This window comes from Podarcis raffonei, chromosome 8, assembly GCF_027172205.1.
Source record: "Podarcis raffonei isolate rPodRaf1 chromosome 8, rPodRaf1.pri, whole genome shotgun sequence".
Taxonomy (NCBI): Eukaryota; Metazoa; Chordata; class Lepidosauria; order Squamata; family Lacertidae; genus Podarcis; species Podarcis raffonei.
The window spans coordinates 11,283,761-11,303,598 of record NC_070609.1 but is presented as its reverse complement, the minus strand read 5'-3'; the positions used below and the strand labels follow the sequence as shown (position 1 = coordinate 11,303,598).

Sequence of the window (19,838 nt, the reverse complement as noted above, 5' to 3'; positions counted from 1 at the left end):
GGTGTAGCTTGCATGACAAACTATACCTGTTGGAAAGTCCCCTTTCCACAACTACTATATGGAACCTTTTACAGCTAGAGGGCCATATTCCCTTCCGGCCAGCCTATCAGGGGCCACATGCCAGTGGCAGGCAGGGCAATGAATACGGATGTTACCTCTGTACACTAGGCTGATCTGCAAAGATCCAGGAAAGACGGAGGCGCTCGGCCTAAGTTTTGGGAACCTCCCTGCTCTGGAAGACTATGTTGAAAAGAGGAAAGTGAAGAATAAGAGGAAGGGGCATAAAGGTCCTGTGCTGGATGTTGGAAGCATCTGGGTCACCGACTTAGAGAAATACAGCCCAGAAGGGAAATGTGGGAAGGGTCGCTCGCAAGACGAGATCCTTTCACAGAACGGACAATTGATGTCAGCAGTGCAAGAATCAGCAGCGAAAAGACATATGGAGTTCTCTGGGGGATGACTTGCAATGGGCTTGGGAGAAGGAGTTAGCTCATTGAGTGAAAAGCCACATTTTGCTGCCTTTATGCTTTGATTTTTTTTTTATTAAATATGTTGTGCTTTGTTTATTTTTATTATGTAGTTTGTGCTTTGTATGCTGTAACTTTGTGTTGTGAAGCACCCTGAGACCTACAGGTGTAGGTTGGTATACAAATGTTAATAATAATAATAATAATAATAATAATAATAATAATAATGGGCAGGTTTATACACACCTTGGGTTGCCTGACCACTGATCCTGCTAGCTAGGGATGATGGGAGTTGTAGTCCAACAACATCTGGGGACCCCAGGTTGAGAAAAGCTATCTCTAGAGATTGGTGAGCCATAACTCCCATCATTCCTGACCATTGGGTGTACTTGCTGGGGCTGATGGGAGTTGTAGTTCAGCAGCCTCTGGCAGGTCAAAGGTCCCCGCATCTGCCGTTGGCCCTTAATTCTTAGTGTGTGGGAAATGGCTGGCTGTTGCTACTCAGGGAGGGAGACGCCTGTTTATTATTCCAGAGGGAGGGCTGCGTAGCCACATCAGTCTGTTACATCTAATGTAAAAGATGTTTTCTGTAGCAAATCTGTTAGTGTTTTACGGATCTCTGCCTGTTTTCTTTCTTAATTTGAAGGAAGTCCCTTTGCATTGTCCACAGAAGAGGGCCTGGTGATGGAAAATGGGCATGTTTAGGGCAGAAGGATCAGGCCAACGGCTCATCTTAGTCCGGCTTCCTATTCTTACAGTGGATGCTTGTGGGAAACCTCAAGCAGGACCCGGGTTCAAGAGCACTCTGTGGTTTCCAGCAACTGGCACCAGAGCACAGCCATCATGGCTTGTAGCCATCAAAAGCTCCCTGAATTTGTCCAAACCTCTCAGGACCACAGAGTTCCCACCTGCATTAGCAAAATTACCCCTCCTCCCTAGCTGCACCAATGTAAGAACCGTGCGTGACAAATGAGAATTTATTGCACAACAAATCGCCCCTTTCCCCACCTCCCGGCCTGTCGCTGACTTTCATCCCTTAGAAAGTGTCAATATGCGGTGCACCAGATTGGGAAGAAAGCACAGGGCTTGCCTTGTAGGAGAAGCGCTGCCATGCCCCCAGGCCACCTTTGGCTGGGCATGCACTTCCCTCCTTTGCTTGGAGGGGCAAGGAGGTGAGAGAGGGCAGCCAAGCTGCAGATGGCTCTGCCTAGCAACCGCAACATCCTTTTAGCAGCTTCCTGTTTCCTGGCAACGGTTGCCACGTGGTGCACGATAGAGCCCTCTTAGCCAAACTCGGCGGCGGCTGCGAGTACCCCCACATCGCTTCCTAGCAGAGTGCTGTGATGTCTGGGGGTGTCCCTGCTGCCGGTTCCTGACCGTGTTTAAGGCAACCCACCTGCCTGCTTGCTGCCGTGCTCTTCTGGCGCCTTCGCACCCTTGGCTGCTGAGGTTCCAGTTCCTCCACAGGTCTCCCCTGAATGCCTGTCTTTCATTTTAAAAAGAAGAATAAATCAATCTCATAAAAAAAAAAGTCAAGGTGTTGTTGGACTACAACTCCCATCAGCATCAGCCAGAATTGCCCCTGGTCAAGGGTGATGGGAGTTGTAGTGCAGCAGCAACTGGAGTACACCATGTTTACTTCCCCTTTGCTCTAACCTAGACTTTTCGGTTTTGAAGAGGGAGTAGAAAGTGTATATGCAGCCTTTAAAAAAAACACCAAACCACCCAATGGCTCACTGAGAAATGATAAAATTGAACAACTTTAAACATATTAAAGGTAAAGGGACCCCTGACTGTTAGGTCCAATCACAGACAACTCTGGGGTTGTGGCGCTCATCTCGCTTTATTGGCCGAGGCAGCCAGCGTACAGCTTCCGGGTCATGTGGCCAGCATGACTAAGCTGCTTCTGGCGAACCAGAGCAGTGTATGGAAACGCCGTTTACCTTCCCGCCGGAGCGGTACCTATTTATCTACTTGCACTTTGATGTGCTTTCGAGCTGCTAGGTTGGCAGGAGCAGGGACTGAGCAACGGGAGCTCACTCCATCGCGGGGATTCAAACTGCCAACCTTCTGATCGGCAAGCCCCAGGCTTTGTGGTTTAGACCACAGCGCCACCCGCGTCCCTTACTTAAATTTACACTCCGGCTCTTCCGAGATGATCCACATCTTCAACTATTTGAAGGGCTGTCACAGAGATAATGGAGCAATTTTGTTTTCTGTTGTTTCGGAGGGTACAACCTGAAACCAGTGTGTTCAGATGATAAGAATGCAGATTTTTAAAACTAAAAATGAGGAAGAACTTCCTGAGAAAGTTCAGTAGTGAAAAAGTCTGCCTCAGAAGGTAGCAGGCTATCCATCATTGAAGGTTCCGAAATGGAGGCTGTACAGGGCACCTCTTGAGAGTGCTGTAATTGTTAACTTCCTGCATCAGCAGTGGGCTGAACTGGATGATCTCTAAGGTGCGCTTCCAGCTTCCCACATCCCTGCTAAGCCTCCTCACCCCTCTGGCTATGTGGGCTTGCCTTAGAAGCAGGCACTCTTCTCTCCAGCCGGCTCCGGAATACCAATAAGTATGTAGGGCATTAAAAAACCCAAAACAAAATTGAATGCAGAAAGACCCTGCAGCTGAAAGTTGGTCCTGGGGCTCAGCTCAGAGCCCTTTGCTAAAATTAATCCCTAATTAATTTGGAGTAAGGAAAAGATAGTATCTTCCCTTGCAGTGTAAAAGGCCTAGCGTAATGCTCAGGCCTTCATTTGAGTTGGAGTTTGCCAGGGGCAAGATGACACTCTAGCTTTGAGCAACAGGTTCCCAGAAGGGCTGCCATTTCCTTGCTTCCCTCTTCCATTTCTGTTTGCCGTTAAACAAGCAAAAAACAAAACAAAACAAAACCCAAACTCCAGCCCTGAGTGAAGGGATGAGGAAGCATGCAAACCATCTTGTCCTTTTGCTTCAAGGAACCTGCTGGCAAAGCAGCAGCACTCTGCAGGACTGAACCCAGTAACGCCAGCTGATTGACAGGTGGCTGTACAATGCAAGTGGCATTGTGGGCCAAATCGGACACCCTGGCACACTGAGAGTGACCTGCATGTTGGAGGTTCCCCACCCCTGAATGGCATCTTTACAAAGTTTAACCTTAGGATATGATGCAGAGACACCCAAATCCACCTTTGCTACTGGCTAGTTTTGCTGCAGAGGCTGCTGCAGCTTGGAGGGGGGCAGAGAAGGGAGAATTCCATTGGACCCTGCTTTTTCTGCCCTGGCACCACTGTGGCAGACCCTCCAAGTGCCCCTCTTTTCCAGGGACAGTCCCAGATTTACAGAAGCCGTCCCGGCTTCTGATTTGACCTGTTTCCCCTTAGGACATTTCTATTTTCATCAGAGAAACGTTGGAGGGTATGGTGTTATATGACCCACCCTGAGCCAAGGAGATAAGTAACTACAGTCATACCTCATGTTACCTCGGCTTCATGTTACGTTCTTTCAGGTTACGTCCCGCGGCAACCCAGGAGTACCGGAAAGGGTTACTTCCGGGTTTCACCGCTCACGCATGCACAGAAGTGCAAAATGACATTACGTGCATGCGCAGAAGCGGCGAATCACAACCCGCGCGTGCGCAGATGCGCTGCTGCGGGTTGCACTCTTTTCATGTAGCGAACGGGCCTCTGGAACGGATCCCGTTCGCAACCAGAGGTACCACTGTATATACAACCTTTAGAAGACATCTGAAGGCAGCCCTATATAGGGAAGTGGTTTTTTTTTTAATGTTTAATGCTTGTTTATATGTATTAATACATGTTGGAAGCCGCCCAGAGTGGCTGGGGCAACTTAATAAAAATTAAGATGGTATAGGACGTCCCTATTTTCATCGGAGAAATGTTGGGTCCTGTTGCGGTGAGGGATGTTCCCTCTTCTGCTAACCAGCAACACGGGCTTGGGCGCTTCCATGTGAATGCAACGAGAGCTTTGCTTCCAGCAGCAATCGGCCAATTGCCTCCGGGAAGCCCAGAAGGAGGCCTGAAGGCCAGAGCCCTCATTTCTGTTGTTTGCCCTCCAGCAACTGGTACTGAGAGAAACAGTGCCTCTGAGCACTGATCATGCATGCCTCTCGTTTTAGAAATAATCTGCTGTTTCAGCTGGAGGTGTATTTTTTCCTCTCCTCCTGGCTCTTATCTACAGGAATCTTCCTCCCCGCCGTCAAAATGAGCTTGCGAAGTGCAGCACCCCTTTGCCAGCTACTGACCCTTCTCCCCACCCTCCTCACCCCAGCCCCCCACTTACGGCACTCTCCCTGCCCCACCCTGGGGGAAAGGGGAGGGGGCAGCGGAGTCTGACGTGTCTCCCCTTCGGCGAACCTCAGCTGTGCCGTTTGCCCGGCCGAGGCTGAGCGAAAATAAATATTAATGCTCAAGGTGAACGCAGTGCGAGGATGTCGGGTGGGGAGTGTTGCTGACTAAGCTCATAGCAGGACCAGCGTCAAGTGCAAAGGGGGAGGAGGATGTGCTGGTCCCTCTGCAGCACCAGGCCTTGGATGGATGCCCAGAGCTTGGGGAGTGCTGGACTTGGTGGCCACAAGGGGGCAATGGGCTGCAGAGAGGAGGTTTGGCAGTCGGCGGGGTCCCGGAGGGGCCAAAATGCTCTCCAAGTCTCCCTCTTTTCCAAGGACAGTCCTGGGTTTACAGAAGCCGTCCCAGTTTTTGATTTGATCCCGGAATGTCCCGCTTTTCCTTTGTTGTTGTTTAGTCGTTTAGTCGTGTCCGACTCTTCATGACCCCATGGGCCAAAGCACGCCAGGCACTCCTGCCTTCCACTGCCTCCTGCAGTTTGGTCAAACTCATGCTGGTAGCTTTGAGAACACTGTCCCACCATCTTGTCCTCTGTCGTCCCCTTCTCCTTGTGCCCTCCATCTTTCCCAACATCAGGGTCTTTTCCAGGGAGCCTTCTCTTCTCATGAGGTGGCCAAAGTATTGGAGCCTCAGCTTCACGATCTGTCCTTCTAGTGAGCACTCAGGGCTGATTTCCTTAAGAATTGATCGGTTTGATCTTATTGCAGTCCATGGGACTCTCAAGAGTCTTCTCCAGCACCATAATTCAAAAGCATCAATTCTTCGTCAATCAGCCTTCTTTATGGTCCTGGTCTCACTTCCATACATCACTAATGGGAAAACCATAGCTTTAACTATACGGACCTTTGTCGGCTTTTCCTTAAGACGTCCCTAGTTTCATTGGAGAAATGTTGGAGGGTATGGAACAGGACGTCCCTATTTTCATTGGAGAAATGTTGGATGGTATGGAATAGGACGTCCCTATCTTCATTGGAGAGATGTTGGAGGGGACATCTTTATTTTCATCTCCAAGTAGGTTTGGGAATCTCCCAATAGAAACGGTGAGAACTTCTGCCAGTGGTTGTAGACCAGCCTTCTCCAGTCTGGTATCCTCTGGAGGTGAAGTCTGAAACTTCCAGAGGGCACCAAGTTGGAGAAGGCTGGTGTAGACAGTTCCAAGATGGATAGACCAATGGTCTGATGTGGTATATGCCAACTTCCCGGTTCCCTCGCTTCTGGAACCTCTTTTTAGTTGCCCTCCTTGCTGGTCTCCTGAGCTCTGCAAGAGCAGCTGGGAGAGTGGATTAGGGATGGCATTGCTTCAGCAACTCAGTGTGAGACCTTCAACAACATCCCCAGGCCCCAGGTAGCTGGTGGAGTTTGCTGCATTCTGGCACCGTCTGCAGGTCTTCTGCCTTCACCTTTTAAAATGCACCAGGGCACAGACGTGCAGCCACCCCGATCCTCCGCTGTACCTTTGGTCCACCCTTCTCCTTCCCTGTTCTGGAGCAAAAGGAGATTTGCTGGCTCCAGCAGGCAGTGGGCGGAAGAGGACAGGGGGTCGGTGGAGGAAAAGGGCAAGAGGCTCAGCACCAGGGTATTTTAGGGTCCTCCTTTTAACTGGATGTGCTTTCAACTGGGAGGATGTGGTGCCTCTGTTTGGACCCTCAAAGGCCGTGTGTCGTGGGAGACTGTGGAGTCCGCCTCTGGGGGTGAAGTCAGGCTACTACATTAGCAGCACCAAAGTCACCACCCCGGGGTGCAAGCCTGGGCAGTGTGTATGGAGTTCCAGGGCTGCCGAGACAAAAAGACCCCCTCTTGGCCTTGCTGATATGGTCCAGAGGAAAGCAGAGCAAGACGTTTGGTACCACCTTGGCTGCAGGAGTTGCTGCAGGGAGGCGTACAAATAGCCGTCCAACCGCCTTAGGGACTCCACTCCAGATTTGTGTAGACTTTTCTACTCCTGACGATATTTCACAAGGACCAGAGTTTTCTTTCTCCCAGGTGGGCTACCTTCCCAGGTTGGCAAGCCCCCTCTGCCCAAGCTATACTGCAAGGGATCATTATGGCTGTGCCCAGAAGGGGGTCGCTGTGCCAAACTCGGTGTGCCCGCTCCATGTACCTCACAGGGTGTGTTTCTCCTGCCCCTCCTGCAGGTGGCAGCGCGGAGGCCACGGCCGAACTTTCTCCATGAGGAGGGGTAGAAGATGCCGGCTTTGCCCGTGCTGCTGCTGCTGCTGATTCTCGGCTTCGCCCACAAGAGCCTAGAGGTGCTGTCGTCTCTGCGCATGGGTAAGTGGGGGACGCCCACGGGGTGGGATGGGGGGCTGATCTACAGGGCTGATGCTGTGGGTGGCTGGATCCTAGGGGTGAGGCAACAATGGTAGAGGGCAATCTGACTGGGTCGGGTTGGTGCTGAGATGTGGATAGACGCTTGGAAAGGATATATTTGTTAGGTATATATTTGTGAGTGCCATCCTTTTGCAGCTTAAAGGGGATGCTTAGATAAACCAGTTTTAGCCTTTTGGTTTAAGTAACTCAAGATGCTTTAAGGAAGACTGGGTTTTCCTGGTCTTTCCCCCTTAAAACAATAATCAGTCTTGTAAAAGGTAAAAATAATATTTACTCGCTCTTAATTCTTTTTTGAAGAGTACCAGATACAGTAGCTTTGTTCAGGCAGGCTTAAAATGGTAATCCAGCTACAAAGACATACCATATTTTTCTGTGTATAACACGCCCCAGTGTATAAGACACCCCCTCTTTTTTGGGACTCCAAATTGAGAAAATGGAGGGAGATTGCCCAGAGTTGTTGAGCATTTTGGGGGGGGAGCTTGCCCAGACTTGACTTGTTGAGCTTTTTTGGGGGAGGGATTGCTAAAAAACACAGGACCAACACAGCCAATTGCCCGCCCAACTGCTGCAGCAGCCAATAGCCAGCGGACCTTGCAGCACCCACCAATCACCAACGAGAACACCGCTGACAATCTCTTGCTCGCGGCAGCCACCAATTGCCCGTCCTACCTCTCCACTATCCATGTATAAGACAACCCACAATTTTTTGCATATATTTTTTATTACAAAATAACCTAGTCTTATACACGGAAAAATACGGTAACTTTAGTCTAATTTAAGATGGAGTCTGAGCACTGGAGCTCAGACTCAGCCGTTGTTCTCACATTTCTACTTGGCGATGAAGGTGGAAGAGTAAGAGCAATAGAGAAAAGAGGATGGGCCCAGGCAGGTAGGAGAAGTTATATGGCTACTCACGCCCCCTTTCAGGGCACAGTGGGAATGTCTCTCACAGAGGTCTCTAGCAAACTTACAGGAAAACTCTGTGAGCTCCAGCTCCTATCATGTGCCTTTCTAGCAAAACATCACTTGTTGGTTTGAGTGCACTTTAAATATCCGACAGCCGTTTGACAGCTCCATTCTCCATCCTTGAGTCCAGGTGGCTGCAGGGGGAATAAATCAGAACAGGGAAAATGTGGGGAATGGAAAGACATTTCGTGGGGTCACGTGAAAGCCGCTATTGATCCGATTTGATTGCCTTTCTGCTCCGCTTTCCATTCAAATGAACCCCAAAGTGGCTTACAAGCAATAAACAGAAGCAGCACCGACAGAACATTATATAGTTACAGCACAACTCAGAAAATATAATTAGCAGATAATCAATAAAAACAATTACACAACAAAACTGTAACAAGTACGCTAAAGACTATTACATTCAGAACCGCTGCCACTGCTACCACCCCCAGCTCAATCGTCTTTCGCTCTACGCAATCCATTAAATCACAGAGTCATAGAATTGTAGAGGTGGAAGGGACCTCAAGGGTCATCCAGTCCAACCCCTTGCAGTGCAGGAATCCCAAGCAGACCATGCATAACAGATGGCCAACAGACCTCTGCTTTAAAATCTCCAAGGAAGGAGAGTAGACCACCTTCCGAGGGAGTCTGTACCACAGCTCTTACCACTAGACAGTTCTTCCCTATATTTAGTTGGAATCTCCTTCCTTGTAACCTGAACCCATTGGTTCATTTCCTACCCTCGGGAGCAGGAGAAAACAAGCTTGCCGCATCTTCCATGTGACAGCCCTTCATAAAATACGCACCTAGCATACAAGAGGACAAAACACCCACAGCAGAACCACACTGTAACAAGCACCCTGTCTCCCACGCACCAAGGGTGCAATAGGATTGATCAATGTGCTCTGCAGCTGAGCACCTCCTCATCAGGAGGTCCCTTCCATATGATGCAGGAACTGGGCCTTTAGTGTGGTGGCTCCTACCCTTTGGAACTCCCTCCCACTACATGTCAGACGGGTATCACCTCTATTTTCTTTTGGGCATTTATTGAAGTTCTTTTCTTTTCAACAATCCTTTTCAGAAGGCATCACCGTCCTGATTTGCTCACGTACTGGATTCGAAATGGTTTTTACATACGAAAGCATTGTTTGATTCTTCATCACAATATTTTTTGCGTATGAAGTTGTGTGAAGTTCTTTTCTCCCAGTTGCTGATGATTCTGTTGCAAAATTGCTTCGAGATCTTTAAAGGGAAGCGATTCATCAATGGTTCGCCCAACCCCCTGGAGCAGATTTTGGGAAAGATGTGAGGGAAGGCAGTGTGTGTGGAGGGGAAGCCTATTGTAGAAGCAGAAATCCTTGTGCTGGTCGGATGCTTACATACTTAGCATTCTGCGGGATACAACCCATGACCAACATATAAATGTGTGTCCCATGGGCAAAAGCCCTACCCTCACTCAGGCTGCTGCACCTCCAACTCTAGCTCTCACTGAGGAATTGAGATAAACTCCATACCCGTTATGTACTGAGTTGAATAGGATCCAAAATGCAGCAGTCTGATTGGTCCTAGAACAATAGGATTCAGAATGCAGCAGTCTGATTGGTCCTAGAACAATAGGACCCAGAATGAGCAGTCTGATTGGTCCACAGGAGCCACCCAATCCAGCTCCAGGTGGAAGTGAATCCGCAACCTGACTGGCCTACAGGAGAATCCCGGAATTAGCCAATCACGTGGGGCCCATTGTGTAAATAATGTATATAAAGCAGACATTCTGGGGGAACTTCCATTCCTCCTCACCACTATGAGCTGAATAAAGAGCATGAAATCCACTCTTGACTCTGAGTATATTTCAAGACCCTTTCCCTCGAGACCCCACACTGCACCACCATTCAACACCCCCCAAACATAAAACAACAGAGGCAGTGATATATCTATGCCCAACAAATTGGCAGCAGGGCCACCCTATCACTGTTCCCCAGCAGTTCTGTTCTGGTGAGAGTTGAAAGGGTAAAGGCCCCTTAGGGCAGGATTAGAGAGGGCAGGATCCATCCATAACAGACAAACCTCAGCTAGGGATTGCGGACTGTGTGGCTGCTGCATGCTGTACGTTCAAGTCTTCCAAAGCTGGAGTAAATGGTTAGGTTTTTCATTCTTCCAGAAAAGTGGGGCGGGGGATGCCTCTGTGATCTGAGAAAGGAGCAGTGGGCTCTGGAAATGGGGGCGGTCCTGCCTGCCATCTTCCTCCTCCTCACTCTGTGTTGCCCGTGCAGGGAGGAAGGTGGGGGACAAACCCAAAATCTGTTGGCTGTGCCAGACGTTGGCTGTGGCTCCGGCGGCTGTGCTCCTCTCTGCCTTCCACCCTGCCAATTCCAGCAGGCACCAGCTGCCGCTGCCTGAAGGGAGGCGAAGGGCCATGGCTCAGTCCGTCTTTCAAGCAGATGACCCTGGGTTCAATCCCGGACGTCTCCTGGTATGGCTGGAAGAGACTCCTGCCTGGAACGATGCCAAGCCACTGCCAGCCAGTGTAGACAGTCCTGAGCTAGATGGACCAAATGGTCTGGATGGGCACCAGGCAGCTTCCGATGTTCCACTGAGTAGCAGCCCAGGACCCTCCGTTTTTCCGCTGCTTGTCAGTTACAGCCCCTGGTTCCCTGGCATCAGCTGCCTTCTCCAACGCGAACACATCTGGTGGGGCTGGTTTCTGTGTAGCAGCAGCCATTTCTACTGCCTTCAGGCACTCCTGAAGCGCATCATGTGCAGATGTTAGGAGGCGACAGTGCTTAAGACTGCACCATCAGAAAGCCACATGCTGCTTGCTTTTTGATGGTGTTGTTGCTGCTGCTGCATGATAGCTGTTATTTTCTGGTCAACTGGCAACTCTGCTATGGTGGAGGCAGGGCTGAGATGCCATGGGGAGGTTGGTACAGGGTGCAGGCGTCATGCTCTGAAAGCTAAGCTGGTCTGGGTCTGGTCAGCGTGTCAGTGGGAGATCTGAGGACCTTATGCACGCTGCCTTGAGCTCCACAGAGGGAATAGAATCGCAGGTTTGCAGAACCAGAAGGGACCTTGGGGGTCATCTAGCTCAACCCCCCTGCAGTGCAAGGAATGTCAGCTAAAAGCATCTATGACAAGTGAAACAAATGGACAAATGAACACGAGGCCCCATGGCAGCTTCTCACCAAACCAATTTAATGGCGCCTCCAAATCTGCCACTGAAAAGGTATCACTGGCAGTGTGCATTCTGGCAAACCCTCAGAGGGCCATATGCTCAGTGGGTAGAGTGTGAGACTCTTAGTCTCAGGGCCGTAGGTTTGAACCTCACATCGGTCAAAAGATTCCTGCATTGCAGGGGGGGGTTGGACTAGATGACCCTTGTGGTCCCTTCCAACTTTTAAAATTCTATGATACGATTCTATGTCAGTGTCAGGTGGGGCCAAGGATTAAAATAGGCAGAGCAAGGCATTAAATTGTAACCGTACAGTAAGTGAGCTTCTACACACGCTGGCATGTGTCTTTCTATCCACCCAGACAAGCGAGAGACGTTATTAGAATTTAATGACGCATTCCAGCCAGGCAAAAATAAAAATTCAGGGTGTGAAATAGGGCCAGTGTGTGGCCTGAACCTATTTTTGAGGGCTGGATGGAGAGTCCCATTTGGCCCTTGAGATTCCCCTACCCCTGTGTTGCAGGAAACACATATCATGTCCATGCAGTACGGTACAGTGGCTAGATGCAAAAACAGGGTAGGGCTTTTGCACCTTTAATAGTGGTGCAAACATGGGAAATTTCATTTTTTTTTTTTATAATATTTTTATTGAACCATTTTTTATAACAGAAACAAAACATGCATGAACAAACATTCAACAATAATAAAACATAAAACAAGTACCATTTCATAACCCAATTTCTAAACCTTACTTCCTCGACCTCCTCTTACTTCCCGTTTCTGTATTCCAAATTCTTACAGTTATTCAGCGAAATCTTGCCTTATTTTATTATAAATTTATGCTAATCACCCTTATTCTCTTTGTCGTAACCATTACTGATAGTAACCATTTGTTTTAATCCAACATCATTCTAACTGTCACCAATTTTATAATATTTCTTTAGATAGTCCTTGAACTTTTTCCATTCTTCTTCTGCCGCTTCTCTTCCCTGGTCTCGGATTCTGCTCGTCATCTCTGCCAAGCTCATATAGTCCATCACCTTCATCTGCCATTCTTCCAGTGTGGGTAGATCCTGTGTCTTCCAGTACTTTGCAATAAGTATTCTAGCTGCTGTTGTAGCATAGATAAAAAAAATTGTATCTGTCTTTAACACCCCCTGGCCGACAATACCCAAGAGAAAGGCCTCTGGTTTCTTGGGGAAAGTATATTTAAATACCTTTTTCAGTTCATTATAAATCATTTCCCAGAATGCCTTAATCTTCGGGCACGTCCACCAGAGGTGAAAGAAGGTACCTTCCTTTTCTTTACATTTCCAACATTTGTTATCAGGCAAATGGTAGATCTTTGCAAGCTTGACTGGGGTTATGTACCACCTATAAATCATTTTCATTATATTTTCTCTTAAGGCGTTACACGCCGTAAACTTCAACCCGGTGGTCCACAACTTTTCCCAATCAGCAAACATGATGTTATGACCAATGTCCTGAGCCCATTTAATCATACTTGATTTTACCATTTCATCTTGTGTATTCCATTTCAGCAGCAGATCATACATTTTTGACAAATTCTTAGTACTGGAATCTAACAGTTCAGTCTCTAATTTTGATTTTTCCACCTGGAAGCCTATTTTTCTGTCTAGTTTAAACACTTCATTTATTTGGTGATAATGTAACCAATCTCTCACCTTCCCTTTTAATTTTTCAAAACTCTGCAATCTCAGTTTGTCCCCTTCCTTTTCCAAGATTTCCCAATATCTTGGCCATTTCGACTCCATATTTAGCTTTTTAACTGCCTTAGCTTCCATTGGTGATAACCATCTTGGAGTCTTATTTTCCAACAAGTCCTTATATTTAACCCAGACATTCAGCAGTGCTTTTCTGACAATATGATTTTTGAAACTTTTATGCGCTTTAACCTTGTCATACCACAAATATGCATGCCACCCAAAAATATTGTTAAATCCTTCCAAATCCAAAATGTCTGTGTTTTCAAGAAGCAGCCATTCTTTTAGCCAGCAGAAAGCTGCCGCTTCATAGTACAATTTAAAGTCTGGCAGGGCAAACCCCCCTCTTTCCTTTGAATCCGTTAATATCTTAAATTTTATTCTGGGCTTCTTGCCCTGCCAGACAAATTTAGATATATCTTTCTGCCACTTCTTGAAACAGTCCATTTTATCCATTATTTGTAATGCTTGAAACAAAAACAACATTCTTGGCCAAACATTCATTTTTATAACTGCAATTCGACCTAACAAGGAAAGCTTCAAGTTTGACCATATCTCTAGATCTTTTTTCACTTCTGTCCAAGTTTTTTCATAATTATCTTTAAATAAATTCACATTCTTAGCTGTCATATTCACACCCAAATATTTCACTTTTTTAGCCACAGTCAACCCCGTCTCATTCTGAAACCTTTCTTTTTCAATCTGTGTTAGATTTTTCTCCAATACCTTAGTCTTTAACTTATTCAATTTAAATCCTGCCAATTGACCAAACTCTTGGATTATTTCCAAAACTCTTTTCGTGCTAGCTTCTGGCTCCTGTAATGTAAGTACCAGGTCATCTGCAAATGCTCTCAATTTGTATTGTTTGACTCCGACCTGAATCCCTTTAACCAACTGGTCCCTCCTGATCATATTAAGCAAAACCTCAAGGACCGATATAAAAAGTAATGGGGAAATAGGGCACCCCTGTCGTGTCCCTTTTTCAATCTTAAACTCTTCTGTTACAACATTATTTACAATTAATTTTGCTTTCTGTTCAGAATATATTGCACCTATACCATTTTCAAACCCTTGGCCTACCCCCATCCCCCGGAGGTTCTTCAACATAAAACTCCAAGAAATGTTGTCAAAGGCTTTCTCGGCATCCACAAATATCAAAACAGCCTTAGTGTTTATATTCACTTCCAACTTCTCCAAAATGTCAATTATATTCCTTACATTATCCGACAAATGCCTTTTCGGGAGAAAGCCCGCTTGGTCCCCATGAATCTCCTCCATCAAAACTCTTTTCAGTCTCTTTGCTAAAACATCAGCAAAGATTTTGTAATCCACATTTAGTAAGGAGATGGGTCGGTAGTTCTTAAGTTGGGTCTTTTCAGTCTCTGTCTTTGGTATAAGTGTAATGTAGGCCTCTCTCCACGTATCGGGTGCCCTTTTCCCCTTCATGATCTCATTACAGACTTCCTTCAAAGGTTGTATAAGTCCTTCCTTCAAAACTTTGTAATATTTGGAAGTCAGTCCATCTGGTCCAGGTGATTTGCCCAACGTCATGTTTTGAATGGCATCTTCTATTTCCTGTATTAATATCTCCTGATTCAAAATTGTCTTACTTTCCTGCGAAATTTTTTTCAGCCCATTTTTCTCGAGGAATTGTTGTGTATCTGTTTCAGTCTGCGGCCCTTGTGTATACAATTGTCTAAAGTAGTTCTGAAAACAATTCCTAATTTCCACTGGGTTACATATGTTCTTTCCTTCCACTTCTAAGTTTGTTACCGTGTTGAGTTTTTGTCTCTTCTTTATTTGCCAAGCCAATAACTTGCCACATTTGTCTGCAGATTCAAAAGACTTCTGTCTCATTTGTTTAATTTTCCATTCTATTTCTTGATTCATCAGTTCCATATATTGTGTTTGGTACAATTTAATTTCTCTTAGAATCTCTTGCGATTTTGGCTTCAATCTTAATTTCCTTTCCCCTTCTTTTATCTTATCCAGGATTTTCTCCTTCCTCTCATTTTGCTTTCTTCTCTTTAATGTATTTTGTTGTATCAAAAACCCTCTCATCACGGCTTTGCTTGCGTCCCATACTATTCTTTTTTCTACTTTAGTCCTTAGATTAATTTCAAAGTAATCTTTCAGGGTTTTTTGGGCCTTTTTACAGATCTCCTCGTCTCTAAATAAGGTGTCATTCATTCTCCATCTGAAAGAGCCAGTTGTTGTTTGCTTCATCACCATCTTTACTGCATTATGGTCGGAGAGAGTTTTTGGGCAGATTTCCACTTTCTTTATATTCGACGCCATACCGCTAGTCACCCAAATTTGGTCGATCCTAGTCCATGTCATTTTGGCTTCAGAAAAGAAGGTTCCCTCTCTCTCTAATGGGTGTTTTGTTCTCCAAATGTCAATCAAATCCATATTGTCAGTCATTTCAAAAAAGGTTTTTGGTAGTCTTCCATCTTTTGTGACTACCTGTCTTTGTGCTTTGTCCATATTTGTTGAAACTACTCCATTCATGTCTCCCATCATAATCAGTTTATAGTCCATATAGTCCGTTAAAGTCTCATGCAACTTCTTAAAGAATTCTGTTTTCCCTTCATTTGGTGCATATACCCCCACTATCAGAAATTTTTCTCCTTGAAATTGAATTTCAATTGCCAAATATCTTCCTTGGTCATCTTTAAAGATTTGTTTCGGCTGCAAATTTTCCTTTACGTAGATCACCACTCCTCTCTTTTTTACTTTATCTGAAGATATAAATTCTTGTCCCAGTCTCTTATTTGTTAACAATTTTCTATGTGCTCTTGTCACATGGGTCTCTTGTAAACAAATCAAATCCAAATGATCTTTCTTTAAAGCGTGAAATATATTTTTTCTTTTTCGGGGGTTGTTTAGACCATTACAGTTCCAAGTTAGAAGTTGCAAAGCCATGATGGGGTTATTTAATTCCTCCTACAGCTCCCAATTGTTGTTCGTCCTTTGTCGATGGTTCTGTGTCTTTGTCTAATCTTGAAGGATGTCCTTCTCCTGGATGGGTCTCTTTCTGTAGGTCTTCTTCGTGTTCTCCCAAGAACTTGTCTTTATCACTCACTGTTTTTATTCTTCTTTTCTTTCCTTTGTATTTAAAAGACAAGCCTTGGGGAAACTCCCACCTGAATAGTATGTAGTTCCTCTTCAGTAGTGTCACCAAATCCTTATAAGGACCTCTTGCATCCAAGATACTTTTAGGCATGTCTTTAAAGATCTCAATATAAGAGTCCTCAATCCGAAGGGTTGTTTGATAATGCAGGTTCAATATTTTATCCCTCTCTTCTTTGGATCTTAGAGTTATCAAGCAGTCTCTGGGTCTATTCTTCTTCTGCCTTGTTCCCAACCTAAATGCACTCTCTATTTTGAACTCTTCTTCTTTCAAATCTTGCTTCCAAAAGTCAGAAAACTCTTTTGTCAAATAATCCACCAAGTTGTCTCCTTCTTTTTCCGGCACAAGTCTAATCCTTAGGTTTTTCTCCTTGCGTTGCATATCCTGCATAGAAAGTGTCAGTTCATACTCATCCAATTTCCTGTACACCGGTGGAAGTTTCCCTTCAACAGCAGTGGCAATTTCCTTAGCTTCTTCGGCTATCTTTCGCGTTGTAGATGAATCTTCCAATAGTTTCCCAATTGCTTCTGCATTAGAGTTCACTTTATTTCCAAGGTCAGTTATACTTTTTGTATTCAGATCAATTTTCCCAGAGATTTCTTCAATTTTCTTATTTGTTTCAGCACCTTGCTTCTTTAATTCCTCTAAAGAATCACTTATTTTTCCCAAGGCCTTTGTAAACGCATCTTCTGAAGACATTGTTTTCACTCTTGCCTTTGTTGCAGCTGCAGTTCCCGGGGCCCCTGATACAGAGGCCCTTCTTTGCATAGAAGAGTCCACTTTGTATTGTCTACCAGATCTCAAAGTTGTTTCTTGTGGATCTTCTTTCTGTTTACCATCTGCCATAACAAAGTCTTTCGTTCAAGGTCATTCCCACACTCTTAAACTGTCAACAATAAAAAGTTCTCAGGTTTTAAATTCCACTTAGTTACTGAAGCTGACCAAATCCTCTAGAGGGCGCAAAATCAGTTTCTGAACTTTAAATTGTTCCCACACTTCCAAAAAGCAAAAGCCCTCCAAGTCCCTTACTTTGTAAAAGATCCAAATTAAAAGTGTCCTGCAAATGACTTACTATGTAGCCAAATACGATGTTTCAAGTTGAGAGTAACCAAAGTCTATATGTCAGTTACTTTCTAACCTTATTTGTAGCAACCGTCCTTAGCCGGTGTCTTTCCTCCGGCAGTCCGACCCCCAGGTAGATAAGCAGCGGTAATCAGTTCAATCTCCTTTAAATTAGGCAGGAAATCCCTTTAAAATCTTCTTCCCCCCCTCCCCTGCCTTTTGGGGGGGAGTTCTTTGCTTGGTGTTGGGTTTCTTAGCTCATAAAAGCTCCTGTCAGAAGTTACAGCTTCACTGTCTTTCGCTTTAATCTTGCTGCAGGACGGTAAGCAGACTTCCTTTTTAGTACTTATCCGTCTCGGTGCCCAAATTCATTAATTTTGACGTCCAATTTGTAATGCAAACTCAATCCTACTCACGGAAAGTTGCTCTCTTTTAGTCCAAAATCTTCGGAAGAAGTCAGCGCTCTCCGCTGATGGCGACGCGGCTTCGCTTCGCAGGCTGGGTGAAAGCGACTCTCAGCACCGCTCCACGCACCCCTCCGCTGATCTATAGCCTTTAAAAAGGCTATTTCACAACGTCGGGGGGGGGCGAAGGTGCCCGCCGAGTCTCCGGTTCACAGGCTACGCGCCTGTGACTTTTAAGGGTCTTTGCTCCGCCGTGAGCAACAAGACCCGAACCCGCGAAGCAGATCTCTCCCGGAGCTCCGGGAGAAATCCGCCATTCAGCGCTGGCGCTAACCCGGAAGTCAAACATGGGAAATTTCAGCAGGGGTAGCAGGCATGACACAACTAAAGGTACAGGAGCCCTGTACCCTTTTGCATCTGACTACCCTAAGTGCCATAATGGAGGCACCGTAGTAGCTACAGGTGCAGCAGGGTGCTCTCAAGGAAGGTGTGAAGGTGCTTTCCCTTCCTTCTTTGTAGTTGTAAGGACACTGCCTGCACTCCCAGAGCTTCCACTTAGCTGTCACGGTTAATGGTCATTGACAGAGCTCTCCTCTTCATTACAGGAGTCCTGGCAAAACGTGTCATCTGCTGTCATTGCTCTCTGTGGAGCTAGTGATGTTGATTCTGGGGGAAATGAATGCTTTGGGATAAGGAGTAGTTTCCTGGAGCTCTGTGCTCCTTAGGAAGGCTGACGCAGTTTAAAAAGACTTTGCGGTTTTAGTTGGTGGGCTTTAGGCAACCATTACGCCAGAGATATTGTTGGACTCCAAGGCCCATCAGCCCCTGCTGGTATGGCCCCTGACTAGGGTTGATGGGAGTTGGGGTTCAGCAACATCTGGAAATCTGCAAGATTTCCATTCCTATTCAAATCACTCTAGCCCAATGGTTCTCAAACTTTTTCCTCTGTGCCACACTTTCAGAAGAATAATTCGCTTGCACCACACCAAATTTTTATCGATAATAAATACAAATGGAGGACCAAATATTGCATGGTGAGATTCAGAGTCAATACAAGGGCATTAAAGGAGAGCAGCTTTAAAAATCAGGTTCGAGCCAGGCATGCCTTTGACGTTGCAGGGGCTGGTCCTTTGGGGCTACTGGAAAACTGCCCCACCAATCTCCTTCTGCACTCAGCAAGCCATTGCCTGCCATCTCACTTAAAACATGCCCAGTTGCCTGTTCTTCCACTGTAGTTTCAGATTTGCCCTTGTAGAATTGAGCAGGGAGGAAAAATGGGGACAAACACAGAATCAGATGACTCTGCCTGTCATTAGCTCTGGCTAGAACGTTGTTTAGGGGTTTTGGTTTTTGCTGTTGTTATTGACATTATTATTTTTTGTATCCTTATTTTAGATCTTCTTATGATTTATGTGGAAATTGTTCAGTTTCGTTGTGTACTTGTTTATTTATTGTTTATGACTACTTTTGGTATGCTTGTAATTATGCAATTTTTTTATATGTTGCAAGTGGCCTTGAGCATGACTTTGACTCTGGAAAGGCGGCCTACAAATAGAATTATTGACTGGTTGGTTGGTTGGTTGGGTCCACCTCCCCTCGGCCTCCCTGTTTTCAGCCCTACCAGACCCAATAGGCATCAACCACCACTGTTCCTCACTTTCTTGAGGATGAGATGAGAAATGGAAGCACTGGCAACAAGGATGGTGGCTGAAATCTTACCATCCCTTGAATCTCCCTGAGCAGTAGTATCGGATCCTTAGTGCTATCTGGCATTCAGGTCAATAGCGTCTCCTTGGAGATGAGAAACTGACACCCCTAGCTCCTCCAATCCCATCAGGCCTGATGGGTGTGAAAGCGTGCTATTGGCCACCAACTTTTTACCCTCCCAGTCCCAATGGGCAGAAGCCACCCCTCATTAGGGACCCCTTGGGTGCTCATGAGTGATGTTTGCAGAGGAGAGATTTTTCGCCGTGGGCAGGCCGCAGTGACTGACTTCTTGCTTTTCTTCTCCCCTGCCTTGCTGTCCCCCATGACCAGCCGCCATTTTGGATGACCAGACAGTGTGTGGCCGGGGGGAGCGACTGGCCTTAGCCTTAGCACGCGAGCACATCAACAGCATCATCGAGGTGCCTGCCAAAGCCCGAGTCGAGGTGGAGATCTTCGAACTGCAGCGGGACAGCCAGTACGAGACCACCGACACCAGTAGGTTGTGTGTGTGTGTGTGTGTCCGTGTGCAACACTGGAGTGTGAAAGGAT

The 19,838-nt window shown here is 46.2% G+C and overlaps 1 protein-coding gene across 2 annotated transcripts in view; it reads left to right on the top strand.

The window, feature by feature from the left end:
• The window catches only part of GRIK5 (glutamate ionotropic receptor kainate type subunit 5), a 102,957-nt gene that overhangs the window by 34,364 nt on the left and 48,755 nt on the right, over window positions 1–19,838 (top strand). For both annotated transcript variants that reach the window (XM_053397889.1, XM_053397888.1), the window contains exons 2-3: window positions 6,947–7,082; window positions 19,620–19,784. In XM_053397889.1, coding sequence (XP_053253864.1) covers window positions 6,998–7,082; window positions 19,620–19,784 — 250 coding nt within the window. In that variant the 5' untranslated portion in view covers window positions 6,947–6,997. The remainder of the gene's footprint in view (window positions 1–6,946; window positions 7,083–19,619; window positions 19,785–19,838) is intronic.